General features: G+C 36.3%; 3 protein-coding genes across 8 annotated transcripts in view; 1 reads left to right on the forward strand and 2 right to left on the reverse strand.

The window, feature by feature from the left end:
- Window positions 1–406: 406 nt before the first annotated feature.
- Window positions 407–6,072, reverse strand: mzt1 (mitotic spindle organizing protein 1). 2 transcript variants are annotated; one of them, XM_056770272.1, is made up of 4 exons: window positions 5,957–6,072; window positions 5,767–5,853; window positions 5,403–5,548; window positions 407–564 (listed from the first exon to the last, which is right to left on the reverse strand). In XM_056770272.1, the coding sequence occupies exons 2-4, from the start codon at window positions 5,816–5,818 to the stop codon at window positions 535–537; spliced, it is 228 nt and encodes a 75-aa protein (XP_056626250.1). In that variant the 5' UTR covers window positions 5,819–5,853; window positions 5,957–6,072; the 3' UTR covers window positions 407–534. The 2 variants fall into 2 exon arrangements, with proteins under 2 accessions (XP_056626250.1, XP_056626243.1); XM_056770265.1 differs by having other exon boundaries at window positions 5,767–6,038.
- A 1,423-nt stretch (window positions 6,073–7,495) lies between these two features.
- Window positions 7,496–24,715, forward strand: part of bora (bora aurora kinase A activator) — a 29,679-nt gene continuing 12,459 nt past the window's right edge. The window contains exons 1-12 of one of the 3 annotated variants that reach the window (XM_056770218.1): window positions 7,497–7,637; window positions 7,716–7,895; window positions 7,982–8,088; window positions 8,702–8,747; window positions 8,819–8,900; window positions 8,985–9,035; window positions 9,134–9,190; window positions 9,710–9,942; window positions 10,057–10,210; window positions 10,454–11,040; window positions 11,166–11,306; window positions 15,474–16,046. In XM_056770218.1, the coding sequence (XP_056626196.1) occupies window positions 7,740–7,895; window positions 7,982–8,088; window positions 8,702–8,747; window positions 8,819–8,900; window positions 8,985–9,035; window positions 9,134–9,190; window positions 9,710–9,942; window positions 10,057–10,210; window positions 10,454–11,040; window positions 11,166–11,306; window positions 15,474–15,575 (1,716 nt within the window). In that variant the 5' untranslated portion in view covers window positions 7,497–7,637; window positions 7,716–7,739 and the 3' untranslated portion in view covers window positions 15,576–16,046. Of the gene's footprint in view, window positions 7,896–7,981; window positions 8,089–8,701; window positions 8,748–8,818; window positions 8,901–8,984; window positions 9,036–9,133; window positions 9,191–9,709; window positions 9,943–10,056; window positions 10,211–10,453; window positions 11,041–11,165; window positions 11,307–15,473; window positions 16,047–24,715 lie in introns of those variants that run through there. The other 2 variants (XM_056770209.1, XM_056770227.1) reach the window with 2 other exon arrangements.
- dis3 (DIS3 exosome endoribonuclease and 3'-5' exoribonuclease) overlaps window positions 16,170–24,715 on the reverse strand; it is a 40,813-nt gene continuing 32,267 nt past the window's right edge. For all 3 annotated transcript variants that reach the window (XM_056770157.1, XM_056770164.1, XM_056770146.1), the window contains exons 17-21: window positions 23,886–24,100; window positions 23,511–23,679; window positions 23,264–23,422; window positions 20,760–20,882; window positions 16,170–16,537 (exon numbers count right to left, since the gene is read on the reverse strand). In XM_056770157.1, the coding sequence (XP_056626135.1) occupies window positions 16,469–16,537; window positions 20,760–20,882; window positions 23,264–23,422; window positions 23,511–23,679; window positions 23,886–24,100 (735 nt within the window). In that variant the 3' untranslated portion in view covers window positions 16,170–16,468. The remainder of the gene's footprint in view (window positions 16,538–20,759; window positions 20,883–23,263; window positions 23,423–23,510; window positions 23,680–23,885; window positions 24,101–24,715) is intronic.

A 24,715-nucleotide genomic window follows, 5' to 3' on the forward strand; every position in this document is an offset into this window, starting at 1 on the left:
TTTATTTGAATCATACAACAAAACACCCAAGGTAATATAGTTTAATTCACATATAACATAAAAACCTTTGTTTTTCACTCTGGATTTTTTTCTGTTGTAATTTTAGACATTTTCAAAGATAAAAAATATTGTTTATTAATACGGTAAAACCGTTACAGCAGTAAAACATGATGTATGTGATATAGTTAAATAATTAACACTGCCGGGCATTAAACGTATGAAACAGCAGTATGTAGTCATGAAGTAAAGACACATTGTTTTGATTTTGACAAGGACTTTAAATGAACTTAAAATATATTAATCTTTTATTTTTATTAATTTAATATAAAATGTAATGATAAGCTAAAGGCAAAAATAACCAAATAACAGTCTAGTTGTACACACAAGGACACAAAGATACATCAAACAAAGTTTAAAAGCTTTATTATGCATTATGCATATGTATATGTACATGCTAATTTATACTATAGACAGTGTTTCATGCAGATTTCATTTTTTTCAGACAAGGGAAACTTCCATTTGGGGCTAGAATGGTCATTCCTGACTCGTGCCATTTTCCAAAGCCTAAAAAATAAAGTATGTTTAAATTGTTATTATAAAACAGAGTTAAAAAAAAGTCATTTGAGAACATCAAATTGTTTTTTTAATGCTTTAATTTAACAACATATAATGCACTTATAATAAAAATAGGGGCGCGTTACAGCAATGATAATTTCAGCTGAAAAAGCAATAAAATACATAAATGATTTCAGGTGTTTAAATTTTCCTTTCTTTTCAATTATCTTTTTTATGACCATTAGGGCTGGGCAAAAACATTATTTTAAAAAACGATCAATCGGATAAAAAAAAAATATATATACATGAACACAGTTCATCTGTAAATTAGAGCATTATTACATAGATAGAGGCTATGCACTGTGTTGTAGCCCATATCACTGCTCTTTCACATGTGTGTAGATTTTGTCAGACTATAGCCCTATCCGGAGTGTTTCTCTTTAGGAGGTTCAGGGATTTTAGTGTCTGATGCATTGAATATACCGCAAAGCTGCATAAACACTTCAACATGACTCACATAACGTCATATCACACACGCACCTGAAGCGCTTGTTGACCAGATGATACAGAGTTTAATACGTTTCTGCTGTTAATGCGATCGCGTAGATCGGTGGTAGGGAACCTGTGGCTCTTTTGAAAACGATGCGGCTCGTCTGTTGGCTTGGCCTTAACCAACATTTGATCGTTAAAAAAACATCATAATACATCATAATATGTTAGGTTATCCTGGCCAATGCATGCATGCAGTGGTATTAGCAAGCATCACGACACATATCAATGGCAAACAACGTTTTTGTGGTAACCTCTCGCGAGGAGTTTAGAAGAGCATGTATCATGCTTTTATTGAAAGTTATGGTTCTCTGATGATACAGAACTTGTTGTCTCACTATGGAATCACATATAAAAAGTTTTGAAAACAAACCATGCCGCAAAGTATCCTGTTAGCAGATGGAAGCAAACTGGAGTCTTTGACTCATCATATAAGCAGTAAGCAGTCTCTTTCACATATGGACCATTTGAAGTCCAAACATATGGCGGTATGCAAGTGTCTGTACCACGTACGAACTGGAGTGAAACATACTGCCCAGTGTCACAAAGCTCTGTCTCAGTCGCAGGTCATGGGTCCTCCAACATGATAATGACCCAAAACACACAGCAAAATCACCCAAGAATGGATAAGAACAAAATATTGGACTATTCTGAAGTGGGCTTCTATAAGTCCTGATCTGATTCCTGTTGAACATCTATGGAAAGAGCTGAAACTTGCAGTCTAGAGAAGGCACCCATCAAACCTGAGACAGCATGAGCAGTTTGCTCAGGAAGAGTGGGCGAAACTACCTGTTATCTGGTCCAGAAGTCTCATTGAGAGCTACAGAAAATGTTTGCTTGCAGTGTTTGCCCTTTAAAGGTTGTGCAACAAAATATATGGTTAGGGGTCCTATCATTTTTGTCCATGACATTTTCATTTGTTTTATTATTTAAAATAATATGTTGAATAAAAAATCTATAGCAAAGTCTGATTTCTATTAAAGTATGGAATAAACAGTTTCAGTTTCTAGTTATTTCAGGGAAAATTGTACATTTTTCGTTTTTAGTGGAGGGACACCAACAAATTTCAGCACGTCCGTAATAATTATAATGGAATCAAATCAATATTTTAAAACCCAATATCTGATGTTTTCTATGTTTTTCTTGTCTTCTTTCTTTTCTTATCATCTCCCTCTCGGTGTAGTGAAGCAGCGATTCCTGATCTATCGGGCGAGTTAGCTAGAACTTAAGTGAACTTGTGTGTCTGTATATGTTGTGTGTGCTTGCGTGAGGCATTTACGCCAGGAATGGGAAACTTTTTTAACCAAATAGCCAATTGCAAAACTAGTATTTTATATACATACTAAAGTGCTCAAATTTGTTGGTACCCCTCCACAAAAAAACAAGGAATGCACAATATACATGATATAACATTCATTTCATCACTTTTCAGGAGGAATGAACCATTAGTACAATGAGCTGTAAGGGTACCAAATAATTTGAGCACGTCTGTAAATACGTGTGAAATGTCATGTGACTGATCAAGTGAGAAGCGCATTTTTCGGGTTCGCTGGATTACAAACTCACACTTACACCGTGAATTTATGTTTGTTCGAATGTATGAGTTGTATCACCAAAGAGCCATGCAGATTTATTTTTACAGATGTCCTGATGAAAAACGATAGACCTATTTCACATCGTGACGTGTACATATCGAAGTAGGGTAAACGCTTGTCTGGTAAATGCATTAGCTCCGTTCACTACACAGAACAGTTGTGGAGACCCGAAGAAGTTAGGCATGTAACGCTCCCTTTATGCTGATTTGTCTAACATATATCAGACCTTGATAAAAAATAAATCTTTTGTAAAGTTTGTTTTCCCTATTTTTACATCTCCCAGTAAACCATGAATTAATCGGACAACATATAATACTTTTGTTTTTGGTAAATAAAATGAATGCCTGTGAGAAAACAAGCTGAATGAATGAATGGCTATGGCAGCAGTGCGGCCGGAAAATGTTTTCCCCTACTTCCGGCCATTTGTGAAATATGCGTATTACCATTTCGAATAGGACTTATGACTGAAACAGAATCATAACTGACAACAGAAACAGAAAATATGCAAAAGAGAACAGCTTTTTTGGGCAACAAACTGTATTAAAATACATAATGACCATTAGGGCTTTCTGTAGCTCAGTGGTAAGAGCATTGCGTTGTCAACGCAAGGTTGTGCGTTCAATCCCAGGGGATTGCAAATACCTATGTAAAATGTATAGGATAAAGCATTGTAAGTCGCTTTGGATAAAAGCGTCTGCTAAATGCCTAAATGTAAATGTAAAATACAGAATGTTCAGAGAGTATAAGCAAAACGTGTCTGAAGTTGCAACTCAAAAACTACGACTAACGATTAGGTAATTAGCATGTGACATCACCAAATGCCACAGTAACACAAAGTCCTTGTGTAAACACTGCACGTTTGTAGCTTTTATTTCTTTTCATTCACCATTGTAATCTGATGTTTACTGTTCTTTTTTTGTTCTTGATTTTTATCTGTATGCGTGCATTGAACTAAATCGAGAATCGAATCGAATCTGAAACATTGGAAGATCTGAATCGATGTCCAGCCCTCATGGTCATTATGTATAACTAAAATGTCCATTCATACTGTCAGAAGGCAAATCAACAACATTTTGAATATTTCACGGCTCAATTTTTTATTTTATTTTTAAAGAAGCAAGACCGGCATCAGTTGTGATGAAAGGCAAAATATTAAAACCCACAGATGAATAGTAATCAAGTAATCCATTCATTTGTAGGGGGAGGTAAAAAATGAATTTTCAACTGAAATTTGGAGCTATATTAGGAGGAGGAAAAAAATGACATGATATTTATTTTTACACAGAGATTGCTATATCTGTTACTAAAATCTGTTAACTTTAGCTATATTTGATGCTTTTTATGCCAAAGATGACAGTTAAAAAATGAGTATAAAGTAATTCCTCACATCACAAATTGAAACAAATAAATAAATAACAAGATATATAAATAATAAATATAACAAGAAAAGCTCAAAACCAGCAGACTGCGCCGAAAGATCTGTCAGTAACTGATGATATAGCATATGTGGACTGTCATCCGGGCCCGGCTGATGCTAACTTCAATGAAGCTCATTTTAAGCCTGTTTACATTAACTGACCCTCTGACCCTCTGTGTTTTGCCTGTTGTTTTCATTAAAGGGGTGTGCATTATGGCCTCTTTACACTGTTAAAATTGCAGGCTACTCAGGCTTAACATGGTCAACTTGTCGAAAAATCAAAAAGTATTTCTGTGCTCGAAAACACTCCGTCAGGGTTCGTACAGGTTTGGGAAAGATTTTTTTTCAAACATGAATTCAAGTTTTGTAACAATGGTTATTACTCCCTTTTTATACAATTCTCCCGGAAACAAGTACGACCACACGTCAACCAACGAGAGCGAGAGAAAAAGCATGCCCATCAATGTGCTTCATTCGGGTTACTGAAGTTCAGCTGTGTTTGTTTGTTCACAGCATTTTTTCTGTGATGAATGTTACATAAACCGAGGATAAAATGCTGGATTTGGAGATTGTTTGAAACTGATAGATAAAGCAGTCCCAGTGCTAAAAAATGCCAGACATGAACCGCACGCGGTAAGTGAAACTGAGTCATGTGACTGCGTTTTGTTGGGATAATGCGATGATAATGCGTATTGTGTGCTCGTGCTTTAGTGTTGCCCACTGCACACCTCCAGGAGCTAGACTATTTTTGGAAATAATCGTACAGCTCTATCTGTCTTTATAAATGGGATCAAACTAAAAACACTTTTAAAATATGAAGTACACAATGCTAGGTACTCAAGATTAATATGAGATTGGCTCAAACTTGTTACCTGCACTTTAAAATGATTGTGTAAAATATAATATATACTTCTTGTATTAGCAAGAGCTTCTGAATTTGACTTTAAGTTGACTACTGTTATGCATATAATCATTTTTGAATAATTCTAGAACTATAGTATTTAGAAGATTAGTAAAAAGCTATATTTGATTGTTACAATGACCAAGGAGGAATAATGTATTAAGTATTGTTATAAAAAATATAATCTTTAATCTTGTAGTTTAAGTGTGTGTAATTATTACAATTATACAAAATCTTATTTAAAACGTCTTTTTTCCCATACATTTCAGTTTCGTTTTTCATCCGAGTGCATCCTGAAGTTTCAGTATTGGTTTCAGCCCAGAATTTTCATTCCGGTGAATCACTAAATTATACCATCCTCTGGTAATTCTAGTGTATTGCTTACCTTTAAAGAATCAGAAGCTCTTTTGAGTTCCTTAATAACTGATGACAGGGCCTCCGGATTGATCCCCTGTTCGCAGAGGCGCACACATATGGCTAAAGATTCCATGTCTAATCCAGTATTCAGAAGCCTTGACATTTCCAGGAGCACTAAAAATGTAAGGCACAGTGACACTGATTCTTATTAACGTATAATTTAAAATGCAGTTTAAGATACAGTATGTTTAAATTATACAATGAAGCAAGTGTATGCAATAATCAAAATGTCAGTAGTTTAGATTATTTAAATGAGTTAAATGTCAAAAAAACAGAGTAAACCACTAAATGATCTACTGATACCGATACATGTCGAACCGTATTAATCTTACCATCCATAGTCTCGCGGACAGCATTTATATTTGTACTCGCAGGACTAGCCATGATGCTACTATGCTAAAGCTGGACCAAGTTAATTGCTAAAAGACAAAATCTAAATTATATTTTCACACCAGGCGACGTCGATACATCCGTTATTTTAAATTCCAATTTTCCTCATAATTTGACGAGATATGTACACACTTTCACATATAGAGGTTGCATTCACGTTTAGCGCTAGTCGTTGTTGTTCTTCTTCTTGGCGGGTGGCATCCAACGTTAATGTCCATTACCGCCACCTACCGTAGGATCTTCCGGAACCTAAAAAAAGTTAAATTCTATTTAATTAACACAGTTTCCCTCAGAAATACAATGACATCCTTATTATTTACTATTTGATCGAGTAGTTCGGTATCTAGTATCTCCTGTGGTGATATTTTTTTCTGTTAAAAAAATACACCTTGTTCATTCTCTTCTTTGCTTACTCCACGTTTAAACCTCCAAGCAGAACGCCCTTGTAAACTAACGGTGTTTAGCGTGTTGACAAAATGTGTATATGCTCTCCTACTTGTAAATCGCTTTGGATAAAGGCGTCAGCCAAATTATTTAGTGTAAATGTACCTTTTGAACAGATTCATAGTTCTTAAAGCTTTCTTAATGGAAGGGTCATAAATCAGTTTTAAATCTTTAAGAAAACGCTGCTTACAAAATCTACATTTATTTCAATATTTGGCAGTAAACTAAATAAGGTTGAATAAAAAACATCAGATTTTTTCACTCTCATCTGAATATCCTAGAATTACATTTCATATTTCAAAGAAATCAGGAATTATGCCAGAAAATATCTAAATATGCTTTTCCGGAGATACTCACAATACCAAAATAAAAATAAGAAAAAATGTTCAGTTTGGTGAACACATAAGGAACCATGTAAATTTCTGTTATTTCTAAATAGTTCAACTCCCATTAGGAAATCCCCTGTAATTACCTTCATTTTACATTTACAACAAAACGCAACATTAACACTACCGTGCTTCTTTTTGTTTTCACTTGGTTAAGGTAATCTGATGTGACTATGTTCATTTTTAGTCAAATTAAATATGAAACACAATATTTTATTGTAAAATATAAGTTTGTGCATTGTGGGAAAACAATTCAGTCAAAAGCACACAGGCAGTGCTCCATGACGCTTAACTATTAAATACATACATGTAGGCTGTGTGTGTTATGAAACTCTGACCTCAGTCAAAATTAGTCTTGTAACATAAAGATTCATCAGACCAACGATTGTCGATTATGAAATGTAAGCAAAATTAATAAATCCTATGTTTACCACTAAAGTGAAATTAGAGGGAGCTGCCAATTTTAGCTGTATTTGATGACATCAAGCTGTTCTCAATGAAAAGTTGGCTTTGGGTTTAGGCCAATAGCGTTCAAGATAATTTGGAACAGGCAGCTTTTGCGACCAACTAAATATACCTTTCCGCACCCCCATTACCTTTCGGGACGCCCAATTCTCCGTCCTGCAGATACCCATGTCTCGAACTCGGGCGAAAATGTCACTCCAGTTCAGCTGGTGGCGGTAATGCGTCAAAAGTGGGCTTGTCCCCTCCTATTAACTTTACAAGAAGAAGAAGAGGAAAGACGTCACGACGAAGGTTATTGGTTGTTTTGTACCGTCTACGGAATTGTGATTGGCCAGCACCCTTTAAGCGAAAATTAAATCAGACGTTGGTCCTATCTACTTACTCTAGGGTTTGTTTAATGTCGTTCCGGTGAAAGTATTTGTGATCATTAATATGTTCTATCTAAAGAAATTTTAGGAATTAAGTCTAACAGCGTTAGATAATCTGAGCGACAGCATTTTAATCTTAACTAAGAAACGGTGATATATGATCATACATTTTTACCACTGGTTTTGACATTTTGAAGATTCTTGCCTAATTTTCTTTTTGAACTGTAGTCTGGTTGATTTGACACCGTTTTGATGATGGGGGATGTAGCAGAGTTTCACATAACACCAGATACTCCGGGAAGACCTGCTATTTTTAACCCCTTTGAGAGCCCCAACGATTATCACCGATTGCATGAATCTCTGGTGCCCAGCCCATCTGTGTTCAGGAGCTCCAGGAGTGTATTAACAGTGCGTATGAGCTAGTATGTGATTAATATTTATAAGAAATGTGAGAGAACCTTTATTTCCTTATACATCACATTTTTTCGTCTCAGACACCAGCTAAGTTTAAATGGTCCATTGACGAAATGGCAAATTTACTCCCAGTGGAAATAGACCCAGAGGATATTCACCGCCAGGCTGTTTTTCTGAGCCAAGCCAGGTATGTGTTGCTGTTAGTATGTTTGTCTGTAGGTTTTTTTAAAAAGATAAATGGTATATATTTGTACTAGGCATGGTCCGGTATGACATTTTGATGGTATGGTAACCTTAAGCCAAACTGTCACGGTTCCGCGGTATAACAGTATTACGGTTGCAGCTTTAAAATGTGTTCCTTTTAATGTCCGAGTTAAAAAACATTGAACACAATAGATTTGAATTTTAAGCAACCAAAAAAATTTGGAACAATTGTAAACATGTATAGTATGTCAGGTTAAACAGTGCTTCCCAAACATTTGAAAGCATGGCTTTCTAGTCTTTTATTACACGCATTTCCTGTAACTTTACTTGTATGCATGCATCCATACACATACATAAATAAATTAAATGCAGATTAACAAACAATTATTAATCATTAACAAAATATAACACAGAACCTGATGGATTCCTGAACAAAACAGCTCATACCTTTGGAAGGGTATAACAGAAACTTTTAGTGGTTACAAAACCATGACTGTTCCAAACCGCGGTAAACCTCTGGACCAGTATTCTGCCCATGCCTAATTTGCACATTTATATTCTTGATATTAAATCAACTCTGCTTTATAACACCGCAGAGCAGATGCAGAAATTGAGGAAAAACGACAGAATGCTATTGACCAGGTAGAACTTGCTATCCCTGTATTATTATCTGTGCAATAGAATGACTTGATCAGATTAGTTATGTTTTGCAGTTTTTTACTAAAGGTGCCATTGTTCCTTCCCCATGGGGACCCCTAGCTGCTAAACAATCGGTGAATCTGCCATATCAGAAAAGTCAGTACAAATATTTCTGTACAATACTGATGCTAGCTAATTGCAACCAAAGCTTTTTTAGATATTAATTTCATCTGGTTTCAGGTTCTTTGTCCCCACCAGTTATGGAAGAGAACTCTCCTAAGAAAATTAATGGTTTGTTCACTAAATTTGTATAATAAAAAGTTTGAATATATTTGGAATTTCATTTATGTAGATTTATAATGCACACTCTTTCCTTGTTGTGTTTGTAGTCATTTGTCAAACAGGCTTGTCTCTACCAGTGGACTTCAATCTTGAGAAAGTTCTAGGTAATTATTAGATTTTTACACCATGCATGCAAAATTCCATCATAAAGTTTTTGCACTCTTAAAGACACTTTTTGTGCTGAATGTTTATGTTCTCTTACTGAGACACCACTGGATATTTGTGCCCTAAATTAAGTACAGAGCCATTGCAAAAATATGAGAAAATTGGTGAGAAACATAAGATAAGGACCAGTTACCATCACCTAAAATACACCGCTCCCTTATACATTAACATTTTTACAATAAATCTAGTTGGTTAAAAAAGCATGTTAACATATTTTGTATTAACTACCATATCCATGACCAGATGGTTCTACAAAAATCCAGATAGAGCAGGATGCATGTTTGTTCGTTTTATTTGATGAGGAAAAAAACATGTTAACATGATCGTAATTTCTTAAAGTAAATGCATTATAATAATTCTAGAACTTTGAAGTCTTACCCAAGATGATCTAAATCTGGAATATGATGGGAGGGTTTTCTCCACTTGGAATTTAAATAAAAATGTCTTATTTTTCTTAGGTGATTACTATAGGACAGAGGAGTTAACTGAGCAGGCGCAAGAAAGCCTTAGCAGCTCCTCTTTGCGGCGAAAGTTGTTTCTTGATGGCCATGACAGTGGCTCTGAGTCCTCTAACCCTTCCAGCCCAGAGAAAAATTCCCATGATGAAGTTTCCAAAAATCGAGAGATGATGTCATCAGTCGTTGTCTCCCCACTTCAGACTGGAATTTCAACTGCGGGGACTCCTTTGTCTGTATGTACTAAATCCTAGACTAAAATTGCATCACTTGTAGATGATAAAGTAAATCAAGGGAAACGGTACACCTTTTTTCTTCAATGCTGTTATGCTTCTACCCAAAATCCTTAGGGGCAGTTTTCATCCAGTCCTATTCAAAGCAAAGGTCGAGCGTTCAGTCTGGGCAGTGTTGCTAGTCCCTTGTTTCAAGGGATATCATCGACTGCTTTCAAGTCACCTGTTCTATCCCCTATCATGCTTCAGCAATCTGCAACACCTGTAACGGGTAGGAACACTGTTTTCACTTTCACTTATAGTGGACACATGAGAAATGCGTAGTACCATATTAAAATGTTTAGGCAAAATTTTAAATGATTGATAAAAGCTTACTTAAAAAATAATAATTGTAACATTGGTTGTGCGGCCTATCACAATGTAATTTAAACTGCAAAACATTACTGACGAGGTTGTACAAACATATTTGATATGACAGCAAACTGCTCAGCTACACTGTTTTCTGCCTTTATAGGTGAAAGAAAAAGGCTATCGTTTCTGTCCCCTGGCAGTGGTCCTATGGGCAGCTCTGATGTGAATATGAATCAGTGTGAAGAAAGCCCGTACGTGGAAGGGTGTTCCCCTATTCGCAGCTTCTCCCCCCTTCAGACCCGACCAATAAACAGAGGCTGCATTTGGGCCTCTCCTACCCTTATTTCTCCTATCTTTCACCCAAACCTTCTGGACAAAGGGAATGTCCATCCTTATGAACCTTCACCCCCTAAATACCTAGATGCCAGTTCAACCGGGGAATGTGGTCAAAGAAAAGGACTCCAAACTGTGGGGAGTGAGTGTGAAGCCTCCATGGCTGTTGCGGAGCAAATGGATGAAGATGTGTTGGTGGTAAAAGACCTAGGTGCAAAAATTGAGACTGGCAGTGAAGATGAGGAGGATATTATCATCAGAGAGGAATCCTGTGGTTGGGTTCCTGAAGAGGACACTGCATCACCAGTTGGACTGATCAGTTCTAGGACAAGCAGCTCGCCTAATGCTGAGAGCACACACATGTTTGTATCCTTGCTTACAGAAGGGAGCATCACGCCATATGAAGTTAGCATGCAGGTTAGTATGCGCACTGTCTGTTAACTAGTATATCAACATCACAAATTACTTTTTATTTAGCTTATTCGAAGGCTTTATCTCATGTCAGGTCAAGACCTAATCTGTCCCTCATGTTCTCTGTGCAGGTGGATAGTGGTTATAACACTCACTCAGTGTGCACCACCAGCTTAATGGACACCCTCAATTCAGACAACCAGAGTAGAGAAATGCTGGACATGCATACAGCTGAAGAAGGTCTACTTTACGCTAGACAAACTAAACCAAAGGTAACTCACAATTATATTTTAAATACTAGCTATTGGTTGCTTTTTGTTTCCAGTTTAAGGGTCAGTGACTTGATGCGCTTTCTGTGCCCCTGTGGGCTTTTTTACATTTAAAAGGGTTATAATTGTAAAATAAATTTGAAAGTTACTTGCATACATTCTCTTTTCTGAGGACCAAAATATTTAATTTAAGAGAATATTTGGGGAATGATTCCAGAAATGTCAATGTAGTGTAACTGTAAAAACTTCAAACCAAAAAATTTTGTTTAAAAAAGGTGAAGTTCTCAATTAATCACCATATAAGCTAGCTTGGCATAATCTTACATAAGTCCTGTTTAATAGTTAATAAAAGTAATAGGAAAACAAACCATTGTTCTAAATATTAGCTCATCAGGAGCAGGGTTGGAGAACCCTGCACTTACTGCTGTATGCATAGGTTAGAAACTCAAGAGTGAGATAATTTACATTTCTAGGGTGTGGTCTGGTATTCTTAGGTATATATGCCAAATGATATGACCCCAGGAATACATTGATAATTCATCATCATTATAAAAAGTATTAACTTTTTAAAATGTCCTTTAAGGCCATATGCGTTTACACAGATTTTGTGTAACCGTCAAATAGTGTAACCGGTAACACCTTGGACTGTGATGCATGAGGGCAGATGCGTTCGCCACGCAAATTGGATACGCGAGTGTTGTGGTGCTTTCATGAACGTGCGTCGTAGACTGACAGGGAGGAGAAGAATATGTTGATTAAATAAAAGACTGTTCTTAAAATGTTTCTCAAGATTGATCTTAGGAAAAATTTTAGAAGAATCCAAATTCTCTAAACAAAAGCGGTTGTAAATATCATCTTAAAATTATGACAGCCTCACGGTTGTCTTAAATCTCAAAATGTAAGTTGTTCAATACATATATTTGGTTATTATTGTTTTGAAACAGAATCATAATTTTGATGTTTACTTGCCATTAAGGTATACTTATTTTGATATAATAATGATAAGGCCTAAAGCCCTTTCTGGGACAAAGTGACTCAAACGGAGAGGGTCACAAGTATTATGATGTAGTAACAATTGTTTTCTAATTCTTGCTAACATATTAGCTAACATGCTGTCGTAAATGCTGTTTAATGCTAATCAAGTGTATATATTAGTGGTGGGCCGTTAACGTGCTTGCGTTAACGTGAGACTCTTATCGCGCGATACAAAAAATGTCGCCGTTAATCTATTCTCAAAGTTGGGTTGGGAGCTGGGTCTATACTACGCAAGCTATGATGACTTTCACCTTGATATTTTAGCGTGGATGTATACCAGCTTAACTGCACTGTACGGGGTGAGAACGAGATTTTTCAACTCGCGTCATTCGCGGAAGCAGAAGCCGCCTCATCATCTCATAACCAGGGCTTCATCGCGCAGCAAGTAGGTCTATTGGCTCTTTGCATTAACATATAAATCACTCGCGCTTGACACGCCATTCGTGTTTGGTCTGAACACAACATATCGTTACTGTGAAATTACCGCATCAAACGTGACGTGCTAACATGGATGCAGCTATGAAGCCGCCGGGTTTGCTTCAGGGAATATTAATTTTTAAGAAGCTTCCCAATAGAAACATCGACAAGACTAAGGTTGTTTGCAGCTTGTGCAATGCGGAATTGGTTTAAAAAAAACTTTCTCTCAACAGGTAGTGGTCTAGCTTTAGTTGAAACCAGTTACTTTGTATTGAGATCTAATGTATTATGGCTCCTGTATGACATATCGCTTGTTGCTCCCTCACTCTTTGTAAGTCGCTTTGGATAAAAGCGTCTGCTAAATGACTAAATGTAAATGTACTGTAGGAGCTCTTCCAGTCTCAAGTACCACCTAAACGCAAATCATCCCTTAGCTAATGCGGAAGCAAACACAAGTACATCTTATTGAACATAATTTAATTTTCATCACCAATTATCATAGTAGAACAGCTTTCTCAAGCAGTTTGTGATGCATTTTGGAAACAGGAGATGAGCCCCTGGTCTAATGCGCCACCTGGCTTGAGAAACCCGTTCTCAAAGACTTACTTTTAGTCATTATTGGGGTAGCACACATATTCTGAATGCCTTCGGCAGAATTCAAATGAGCCATTTTAATCTAGATTAATCTAGATTTAAAAAATTAATCTATGCCCACCACTAATATATATATATATATATATATGCTATGTAAGTACTGTGCTTGTGCTTGTTACATACATAAAAGTTCATTAGATAAACAACTCCAGTTAACACATTAGCAAGCGAGTATAATCATATTTTATTCTAACGACAAAAAAGAAGTTCCTAAGAAAATGTTTGAGAATCGTGCTCGCGAACATTCTTACGAACTTCCTATAATTTATCTAAAGAACATCTTAGATTTTGTCTTAACAGTTTTGTTAATCCGGCCCCTGTAGTTTTTTTGTGCACAAAAAAAGAAGTCATCTTACTAATGAGGTTACATTTACATTTAGTCATGTGGCAGACGCTTTTATCCAAAGCGACTTACAGTGCACTTATTACAGGGACAATCCCCCTGGAGCAACATGGAGTAAAGTGTCTTGCTCAGGTTGAACCACTGTAGTCACATGGATGATTTTAATGATGTCTTTACACTTAACCTACTCTTCTTTTGAGTGTATGTTGCATTGCTGTGGGGGTCAAATCTCTCCAGAACACAAATAAAGATTGTTTTGATGTGATCGAAGATATCTTATCTTACTTGTCTTGTGAAATGACTTGAATTAGTAATTTATGACCTTTTCATTCTAACACTGAACTAACCCATTAACTAAAGTTACGCTGTGAGACATGATTTCTTATTAGCCTGTGTTTTTTCAGCATTGAGAAAAAAACATTTCACCTGAGCTTGTTTACTGTGATGCTTGATTTTCAGTGTTAAAGCGTATGTAACACAGTTTCTGTTGATCTCATATTAATGTTGAGTACCTATAGAGTAGTACTGCATACTTTGTGTCTTCAAAGAGTCTTTAGTTTGATTACAATTATAAACGGCTGATACAGCTGGGCGAAACTTAAGCACGAGCACACAATACATCGTCGCATTGTCGTCACTAAGTTCGCGTTGTTAACATAATGCACGATTGCCAACAAAACTGACATTCAACTCCGGTTCACTTTCTACGTGTTCATGTCCGGCATCTTTAAGCAATGGGACCGAACCATCTATCAGTTTCAAACAATCAGAAAATCCAGCATTTCTATAACATTCCTCATCGAAATGCAGTGAACAAACAAACGAGCACATTAATGTTTTTCTGGGAGAATTGTTTCGTGAGGGACTAAGAAAAGTTAAATAAGGGAATTTCATGTTTGGAAAAAAAACTTTCAAAAACCTATAAAAACTCTGGGGTAGTGTATCAAGAACAGAAATACTATGGGATATGGCCAACTTGTTTTTTGACAAGTTGACCATGTTAAGCATGAGAAGCCAGCATGGTTAACATTGTAAAAATGTCTGAATGCATGAAACATCGTTGCACAATCCCTTTAATGTTTTCAACAAACCATGAAGAGACTTGTAGCCGCTAAAACCACACTGTGGTCCAGTGTTCAAGTCTGTACACAAAGCGCCAGCCATCCCCTGCCTGCGTAAGAGGGCAACGTGGTCTTCAAACTTTGTTTCAGCGTTGTAAACAAATTCATGTGTATTGTGCTGCCCACAGGGAAGCTTATACAGCAACATTTTTTATGACACTAGAAAGACAGTTGCGCTTGTCAACCACATGGGGGAACCATGAGGAAAAGTTCAATATTTTTGCTTTAAAATGTATATTTTGAGATATCTTTAATGATATATATTTTTTTATGTTACACAAAAATTAGTTTTTACATTCCATAAAGGTGAATAGAATATTTATAATTCTTTGGTAGTTACACCATCTGACATTTTCAGGTACCTCCAGTCTTTTATAAAAAGTTATTTGTAATTACACAAATCAAACAAACAAAATATATGATTCATGCTTAAAAAAAAGGTTTTAAAGATTTTTGATTTCTCATCTTGCCAACCCATTTTGTCACGGACCCTTAAATCAACAAAACGTCTCCGTTCATTGTATATTTGCAAATATATTTGTACACTTGGTAACTATAAATGTATGCACTCTCCATAACCACCTTTTTTTTTTCCTGAAGTTGTTTGCCCACTGCACTGAGCATGGGGGACAAATCAGGCTCTCTACACATTGTTTATCGAACTCTGGAGGACACATTACCTATTCAAATCAAGCAGTGTAATACTTACCATATCAGAGGAAAACATGTTACTACGGTTTGCATACTGTAACTGTTTGAGCTTTTTCTTTAACACAATTTAACTAACCTCAAGAAATATTCTTTTGGTGTTAAAATTGTTATGGGAGACTGATAAAACTTGAATTACAGCCTGCTATTGTTTTTTATGATTTTATGGATTGTGTAACTGGTATTAATAAGGATATGTTACAAGGGAATTGAAGGTATGGGAGCATTTCTTCTAGCTTGTTTTATACTGTGTTTTACAGCCTATAATTACAAAAGAATCCGAACCATTATGAAGCACATGAAGATACCACAATCTTTGTAGCTCCACAATATATCATGACCGTTTGTATATCCAAATTAAATGTCTTGATCAGCAATCTTCATTTAGCCAACCATTTATTTCTTGTTGTTCATAAGTTTTACTCCTTTGACATCTAAATAAAGACATTACAATTAATGATTTAACTTGCAGCCCATTCCATTTAAGATGTGTTGTTTGGCCCAACAATAGGAAACAGACACATTATCTTTCCATTGCAACTTTAGTTTTAATTATCATTTCAAATAATTTCTACATACAAATGATTTCTTTTAAAAACAATATATTTTTTATGATCTCATAGTTGACAATGAATCACAGATCCTGGGCTGTGTCGTGCAGTGGTGAATAAATGTCCATTTATTAAATCAGTCTTAATGGCTAAAAAAAGAAACTAGCACTTACTATAATTCCGTAGTATGCAGACAGTGGTTTACCGTGTTTTAAAACAAGCGAAGGAAAAATGTTAGGATAAACATTGAAAAAAAAATACAAATTGTACTTGTTTTTTAGATTCCTCTAAAATTGGCAAAGATAAACAAACTGCATGTTCCTGGTGCTCAGAATGTTAGCGGTCTAGCTTAGGTTTTTTGGCCTCTGGTTCTGACTCTGTCACAGCTACACTAACCCCAGGGATCTGAAAGAGACAAAACACAAATTAACATATGAACAACTTCATTAGGGCTGTCACTATCAACTATTTTGGTAGACAAGTATTCAAATGTTCTGTTGATCGACTGATTGACCCTTCGCAAAGCATGCCTCCTTTTGCTATGTCCTACATCAGCCAAAGCGCTCCTACTGCACGTAAGAATAAAAATTGTGAAATAATTATTTCTGGGAGAAATTGACATACTAAGGTCTGCAATATGCATTTGAAGTATAAATTCAGGATGTGAAAGTGATCTTTTAGTTTACTTTATTCTGAGTCAAAGATATAGCCAACAGATCATAAAACTAAAAGCACTGCTTCATGTGCCGGTCGAGTCTTGTATAAGACTGTTTTAAGAAGTCTTTATCGTTGTACATTAAGACAACTAAGATTCCACAGCGACATAACTTAACTGGAATTATGTGCGTACAATGTGATGGCCAGCAAGAATCCCGATGAACTTTTTAAAACCGCATACTATGCAACTCTATGGTTCGATTGTTGGACAAAATGGCAAATAGCAACAGGGGGCACATAATATCGGCGTTATAATTGGTCAGGTAGCCTAACATTCAAACTCCATGTGACGGTCAATTGCTTTTATTTTTTTATTCAGAATAAAAACAGACTTGGACAATACAATGGTAGGATTTTTTTTACTGATCCAATTTCACAATTTTATATTACACAGAATTAATTTTTAAATAAATTTCTGCATATTTTAAATAATGTGTCCAAAGCCAGTGTATTTTGTGAAGGTGCTACTTCATTTAAAATGTAAATATTTTTGTAAAGCATACCTTTGCAAAATATTTTCTTTCAAACCAGTTCTACAATGAAAAAAACTGCTAAATACATTGTGAATTAATAGTGAGCAGTAGAGATGACACACTTTTTTAGGCAAACCCGGAAGTTAGTGCCGCACTGGTTCCCTCAACCAAAAGGCTATACATTTTTCCCATCGACTCATTTTGTCTCAAGATAATCTTTACAAAAAAAATGTTGTGTTTGTGCTACAGTGAGCAGTCTATAGCAGTTAGTTTGTCACAATTTCACATCAAGCTTATAATTATCATTAAATATTCATAACGGATTAATATTATATCCTGTATATAGTTTTTTAAATGTAGAAAATATAGAAAAATACATAAACTGCATTTAAACCTATGCGTTATGCGACAATGCAAAAAGAAAACATACAAAACGTAACGTACAGGGAGTATATTGACCGTCTGTGTTGTAAAACAAAATAAACAATATTATTATACATGTTCTTGAAAAGAAAAACGAGCATATAGGCTAGGTCTTTTTAAGCTGGTAAAAGTCTGTTCAACAAGCTAGTTGACAAAGCCGACAGTGGAGAAATCGCGCTGATCTTCTCTAACTCCCGGTAACAAAACCCAGATCTGACAAGAATATCTGGCTGTATTGTATATAATGTTGATAATTAATAAAGTAAACAGGCTTGATATCTCCAAGCTGACTGGTAAGATACCAAAAGAATACCCAGCAACAAAGATGGAGCAATTATTGTGCTAGAGATATTTCCATATCAGCACCACATATAAATATTGTCATCTTTGTCGTTCACTGCAAGTGTCTTACTTGTTTAGCTTTGCATTGCATTTGCATCTGTAAATAAGGTAGGCCTATTTATTTCAACTAAGGTAATGATAGATCTGGATAGAAACATACACTTGTTTCTTGTTTATTTCATTTTATTATTCTATTTCATCTATCCCATTTATTACAATATTCATCATATGTATTCATTCATTTATTTTATTATTCACTTCTATTCATATTATTTGTTCCTTACTTTCCTGTTGTTTAACTTCGTTGGGAGTTGTATTGTGCCTTATGCTGATATGAGTATCCGTTGGTCTCCATCTCAAGGTTCATAATAATGTCATGAGACAATGTTTTGATACTGTAATCTTGACTGGTTAAAAACACATATTGAATCTGTTTCTAGTCAGACGAAGTGTGACAGAGCTTGACTGAGCATCAACGCACAACTGATATTATTCAATAAATCCTTTCTCTGTCTATTTAACATTACTTCGTCTCCTGCCTGCTGTTCTTCCCTTCAGCTCTATATCTCCCTGGTGGTTGGGTTAAAGGATTGACTAACAACGGAGTTGATATTTCCAGGTTTAATTTGTTCCTGACAGAGAGAGATCTAGTGAAACTGGGCTCAAAGTTTAGATCTATAAGATCTACAAGCCATATCTCATAGTTTGATCTATCAGTAAGGAATCACAGCGCATTTTAAAATAAACAAAAAAAAGGTGAGGGCCCTATTTTAACTTCTAGAAGGAAATCTCAACCTTTTAGGTATGGAAAAAGGTGCCAGTCTTATGTTAAGCCAAATTCATTAACATTAGTTGCAGTACAATGTAGCCTACATTTTCATGTTTCAAGTTGTTCAAGAACGAATATGAATTTATTATGAACAACCGCTACAAAAAAGTTATGGAAATAAATTAATTATTGTTAATCATTTAATATAACTTTTTTAATTTTATACCTAATGTAAGTAATGTTAACAAATTCTGTGCCTCACAAGCTTTGAAACATTTTAATATGGTGATGTGAGCCGAGCATAACTCCTGATCCGGGCATCCGGTGTGTACACTTAAAATTATTAAACTAGCTTGCAATCTGAGATAGCAAAGATTTAGGAACACATACAAATTATAAATGTTTATTTTCTGTATATTGTAAAATCATTACAGTTGAAGCAAATATGCGTTAAATAAGACGTGACAGTGACAACTCTACAGGTCTTCTGTAGCAGTAACTTAACCTTGTGGTTACGCAGTTTTATACTAATGAAAAATAAGAATATTCAAATCTCATTTTTAATATTCAAATAGTTTTTGCGGATCGAATATTAAAAAATTCCTGCACATCCCGAGAAGATGGACCTATGCCGTCCGAGGCTGAGGCACGAATTGCACTAGGCTGATAGTCTCGTTCTGCTCAGTGTCATTGTGCGGCTTTAACAATTTACATTGTTATCCATGTATCTATTTACATTGATAATTGGGGAAAAAAATATGTAATTGCAACACAGTAATTAAATGCTTGTAAATTCACACATTAACCAAGTGTGCAAAGAAATGCATATCTGCACGAGTTAGCCACGCACTGCCAATTGGCTATGGCGGCTATGCCCCTTTGCTTTTTTCCACTGGCTCAGTGCTGGTGCTTATTTTTTCCCCATGCAGCTAAAAATTTGCAACCAGAGCACCTTGGTAGACAAAAAACTGTCCAGCACCTAACGCTTTTTGCTACGTAAAAACGCCCTGGTGGATATACAGCATACATCGGCATCGGCTTAATTGAGGTGGAAATTATCGGCAAAAATCCAATATCGTGCATCACTAGTATACACCTTTGCCACTGCCCCTTGAAACAGAATGGCAAGGGGAAGGGCTAAAAACATTCGCCTAAGAAATAGGACACAACTACTACACTGTCAAATGTTTCATCATTTCACGTCACTGATCCTATGGAGATGTGGCAATGTTTATCACAAACTTCCAAGATGCTGTTGTCAGTGACCCTAAACTTTTTTGTCCCAAGCAGCTCACCACACACCTCTCCATTAGCAGTCTCTGGAGTGCGGTCGCAAGCTGACCGGGGAATGCGGAGCACATTTTGACCCAGTGTTTGTGATCGCATACCCGTGGATCTCTCCCTCTGTTCGGGCGGGGAATCGGAGGGCAGTCGCGAACAGACAAGCCGATCCGTTCACCGCATTGGTCGTATGCTCTGAGCGTTTTCTGCTTCCCCCGGTTTGTGATTGCATTCTGGATACAGCCCTGTTTACAATTTCTTTTTTGCAGTTGTTTAAGTTGCAGTTCTATCGTGCAATCAGTAATGCATTACGTGAGCAAATTTTTAAAACTTTTTATAAACGTTTCAAGTATTGATGATTTTTTGTTATTTAGATCCTTATAAAAGCCCCAAAAAAATGCTTGCATTATACTCGCATGAGCAGCCATGTTGGAAAATTTTATACCCCTTCGTTAGAAATAAGGTCCTTAAAAATCTTGGTTTGAAGGGCTATATAGCCCTTACCCCTACCCCTCCAACCAAAAGAGAGTCGAGACACTCCTACCCCTTCACGTGAACACGCTAAACAGAGGGTAGGGGAAAGGGGTAGAAATGGGATTGGGCCTTAGTTTAAACAACTTACTACAGGTTCAATGAGTGCCATTCTGATCCTTTGGTGCTGGATATTGGAAGCATCAAGGCTGATAGTCACTTTGACTTTATCAAACATGTGAAAGGTGTGTTTTTCCACTGTTAGCGTCGGACCCTGAGAGAAAAAGAAGGGCAAGAATTAATTTATACAGAAATGTGATGTCTAGTGAATATGACCTCGTGTAGCCTGGTTTTGGGTTGTGCAAATTCACTTCAAAAACTAAAGGATAAAAGTAAAAAAAAATTCTAGTAAAAAAAATCTTTCAATGAAGATCATCACTATGAATCTGAGTTAAATGGACAGGCAACCAAAGAAAGATCCTTCTACATTCTCATTTCAGAAATATTAAGAAGCGTAAAACTTATTGATAGATCGCTGACTCATTGGGCCTCAGTCATGAAACATTCGTAAATATGAGTAAATGTAATTTGCACATAAAACAGACTTTCCCGAAAAATTATTTCCTCTGGATTCACAAAAACTTTGTAAACGTCAGATCTCATAGTCAAACGTGTGCATGTTAATGAATTCCAATCATTGGTAAACAGGGCATTCATGATTAGCGTAATCTATGTAATCCGTCTATGAATTACAGCAAGCCAAATTACGTATCTAGGAATGCTGGAATCCTCTGGACTTCATTATCTGGTTTGGCTACATTATATTGCATAAATGCATAATGAACTAATAGGCTGAATGCTTACCATCAAATTAAACAATTAAACTGTCCATCCCCCGTTAAAATAACACCTGGTGCTCTTTTGAAAACGACCAGCTGGTGGTGCTTGGGAACATTTTGGAGGCACTGCACATTATTCCAGAGATGTGTTGATTGCTGTGATTTACAATATCCGCAAAATTAGCCTACTTGTTGCTAGTATCCTATTTTGAGGAATATTACTGAATTTTAAAATTATGCAGTAACCATTAATATTAACTTGCCCATTGTTGTTTATGCTGATTGGTAAATGTAGTGTTTTGTCCCTCCTCTTCTCCACTGTGATTGGACAGCTGAAAAGGACAGTGACGAGCTCTGCATTTTACCCAAAGTTAAAAAGTAAATATAATAAAATTACTCGTGAAATATCATTATTATACACAGTGCACCAAAATGCAGTGTCATCGGTTTGTCTAAAACAATACAGAATGTTCCATGCTGTTTTACGCATTATTTACATGTGGTATGGAGCAGGTGTACATAGGTATGGGTATCGTTAAGATTTTAACAGTAATACTATTTTTATCGATACTGCTTATTGGTCCAGTACTTTAAGGGTATTCTTATTGGTGCTTTTTAATATAAAAAGAAACAAAATTAGTAACAGAATTAACATTACTTTATTTTAATTAACATCATTAACAATAAATAAATGATTTAAAATAAACTATTTGCAACAAAATAAATATTTTTTCATAAATTCTTCCTTACCGACTATTTATCGTATTTGATTTCTGAACAAATATACATAAAACGTCTGTTAGCATTCAGTATACATACCTGACATAGATGGGGCATCAAGAGAGGAAGCATCTCTCTGTCTGTTCATGATGGATTTTTGACGTGCTTTGACAGATTAAATGTAATTTTTGTTTCCACCCTTACAAGCAAAGGTTTTGTTGCACTTGTGGCAACGAGCATCGTCACTGTCAGCATCAACTTTGTTTAAGTATAACCACACTTTTGATAGTTCTCTCCGCCATCGCAGTTCGTGTGTGCGCGTGCTGTGTGGAAACTGTGCGAGAGACACATATGACGTGCCACCTCACGCGCTCTGCTGTAAACAACGGATTTGCCTGCGCCAAAGACTAAATTCTTGGTGTTATTGAAAATTTTAAACTGTCGTTGAGATAAACTGTGCAAGATAATGTTAATGTAGGAATAAAAGATAAAGGACCTTTTCCTAAGGACCGAAAGCAAAACCGAAAAGGGCGGGGCTTATCGATGCTCTGGTCTTTCATAATTTTGCCACTGGGCACGTTCAATGCCTAGGTGTATTAAAAATTGTGCCAAAAAATGTTGTTCTCCTCGTGTTTCATGAATGAGACCCATTGTGTGGTGACATTGTTCATTTATTGTTTTCATTCCTAACAGTTGAAGGCATTATTAGGACGGTTCCAATCATATGTTACATGATTGTTTTACAGACCACAACATTACCTTCCAAAACTATCCACAATTATACCTAATGGTTGCAATTTTATGTCACTGTCTGCATGCTAAGTGTTGATGAAGAAACTTTTTAGTAGCTCTTTGTTAAATATTTTTTCAATCAAATAAAGAAATTCAAACATAAAAATTTAATGACAAGCTAGTTATTTAAACTTGCCACTGCACTTCAGTGTTATACCTCCATTTTCAAGAAATCAATACCTTTACTAAGGCTTTGATACGTTTGCTTATTTTAAGAAATCTTAAGTGTATTTATCTTAATTTCACTTATTTCTAGTCTATATTTAGACAATATTTGCAGCATGAATGTCATTGTAATGAGTACCTCCGAGTCAAAGCTGTGATCAGGACTGGGTTTATCCTTGTTCTCAAAGAAGACCGTGCCCTCCAATCCAAATTTGGGAATAAGGATTATGATAGCATTTTTTCTTACAAACAGAATGAAGCCTTCCTCATTGATTATTCCCTTATTCCTGAAAAACAGCTAAGGGTCAAATAGAAAAGATGTTAAGAATCATAACTATTATAAAAATCAGACCGTCTTGATGTTGCAGTCAGTGTTGAAGGTCTACCTGAGTGTGGAAAGCCACTGAGGCTCTCTGTGCATACTGAGCCATTTTGTGCCTGTAGTTGAGGTTGTTGCACAGGGCAGCTTGCTTGTGTTTGTCCATTAAATCAGGGTATGTGGTGTCTGCATTAATAGCCACCGCTAACAGACGGTGAACTATGATATCCGCATACCTACAAAATAGTTTCAAAAAGCATTGAGCTTCAAAATTGATCTTTTACACATTTTACCCACATGGGCTGTGACAGAGCTGTTCAAGTCAGGTAATAGGAATGTCTATGCATGCCATTCCATTGATTAAAATGTTTACAGGACCTTGCAATATTTGTATTTTATACATTAATCTGATAATTTATCAATATAAACTTTTGTTCCTCACCTTCTGATAGGTGATGTGAAGTGTGTGTAAATGGGTGAGGCCAGACCATAATGGTGGAAATCACTGTCCATACCAGAGCAGAAATACACAGCCTGCATCATACATCGGGTGGCCAGAATCCTGAGAAGGGTGTTAAAGTATGGAAAACTCTCAATTGTTGCATTGTTCAGGGAATCGGCAAGAGCTTTCGCAGAATCTGTGAGGATGACAAGGTTCTGAAGGAGGGAGAAGTCACGGTTAGAAATAAGCCAGGGCAAAAATGCAAATGAAATGGACCATAAAATTCCACTATTTTCAGGGTTCGTACGGCTGCTGGATATCCTGAAAAATGATTGATTTTTAATGAGGCGTTTTTTTAAGGTTTAAAAAATGCTTGGGTTTGGGATCAAGGGCTTGACACTGCTTGAAATTAGTGCGTGACAATAAGAACTTTTTAGTTATTTTATAAAAAAAAGTGATCTATTGCGTTTGCCGTTCGCATTAAAAACATTCTGCTCTAGCCTTTCTTGCCGTGATTCTGTGCACGTGGCGCACGGCTACATATGAAGAGTTTAGATGTCAAACCCTCTAAAAGAGGGTCAATTCAATATTTCAACTTTCCATGTCCGCCCGATCAGTTTACCTTTGAGCTCAGAAGACGTCTTGACTCTTCTTTAAAACAATGCATCAGATCATGTGTGTAGAAGGGGATCACGTGGGATTTTGTGGTTCTGCCAAAGTCACCGAGGTAGTCAAGAAACTCCTCGGTGGCAGGGCACCGGGGGTGGACGAGATCCGCCCTGAGTACCTCAAGTCTCTGGATGTTGTGGGGCTGTCTTGGCTGACACGCC

Source organism: Triplophysa dalaica, chromosome 2, assembly GCF_015846415.1.
Source record: "Triplophysa dalaica isolate WHDGS20190420 chromosome 2, ASM1584641v1, whole genome shotgun sequence".
In the NCBI taxonomy this organism is placed as follows: domain Eukaryota; kingdom Metazoa; phylum Chordata; class Actinopteri; order Cypriniformes; family Nemacheilidae; genus Triplophysa; species Triplophysa dalaica.

Excerpts from the sequence above, each read along its gene's own strand:
- mzt1 (XM_056770272.1), bottom strand. The coding sequence starts at position 5,818 with ATGGCTAGTCCTGCGAGTACAAATATAAATGCTGTCCGCGAGACTATG. Across the intron at positions 5,549-5,766 it reads TGTCCGCGAGACTATGGATG|TGCTCCTGGAAATGTCAAGG; the intron begins GTAAGATTAATA and ends TTACATTTTTAG. Across the intron at positions 565-5,402 it reads GAGCTTCTGATTCTTTAAAG|GCTTTGGAAAATGGCACGAG; the intron begins GTAAGCAATACA and ends TTTATTTTTTAG.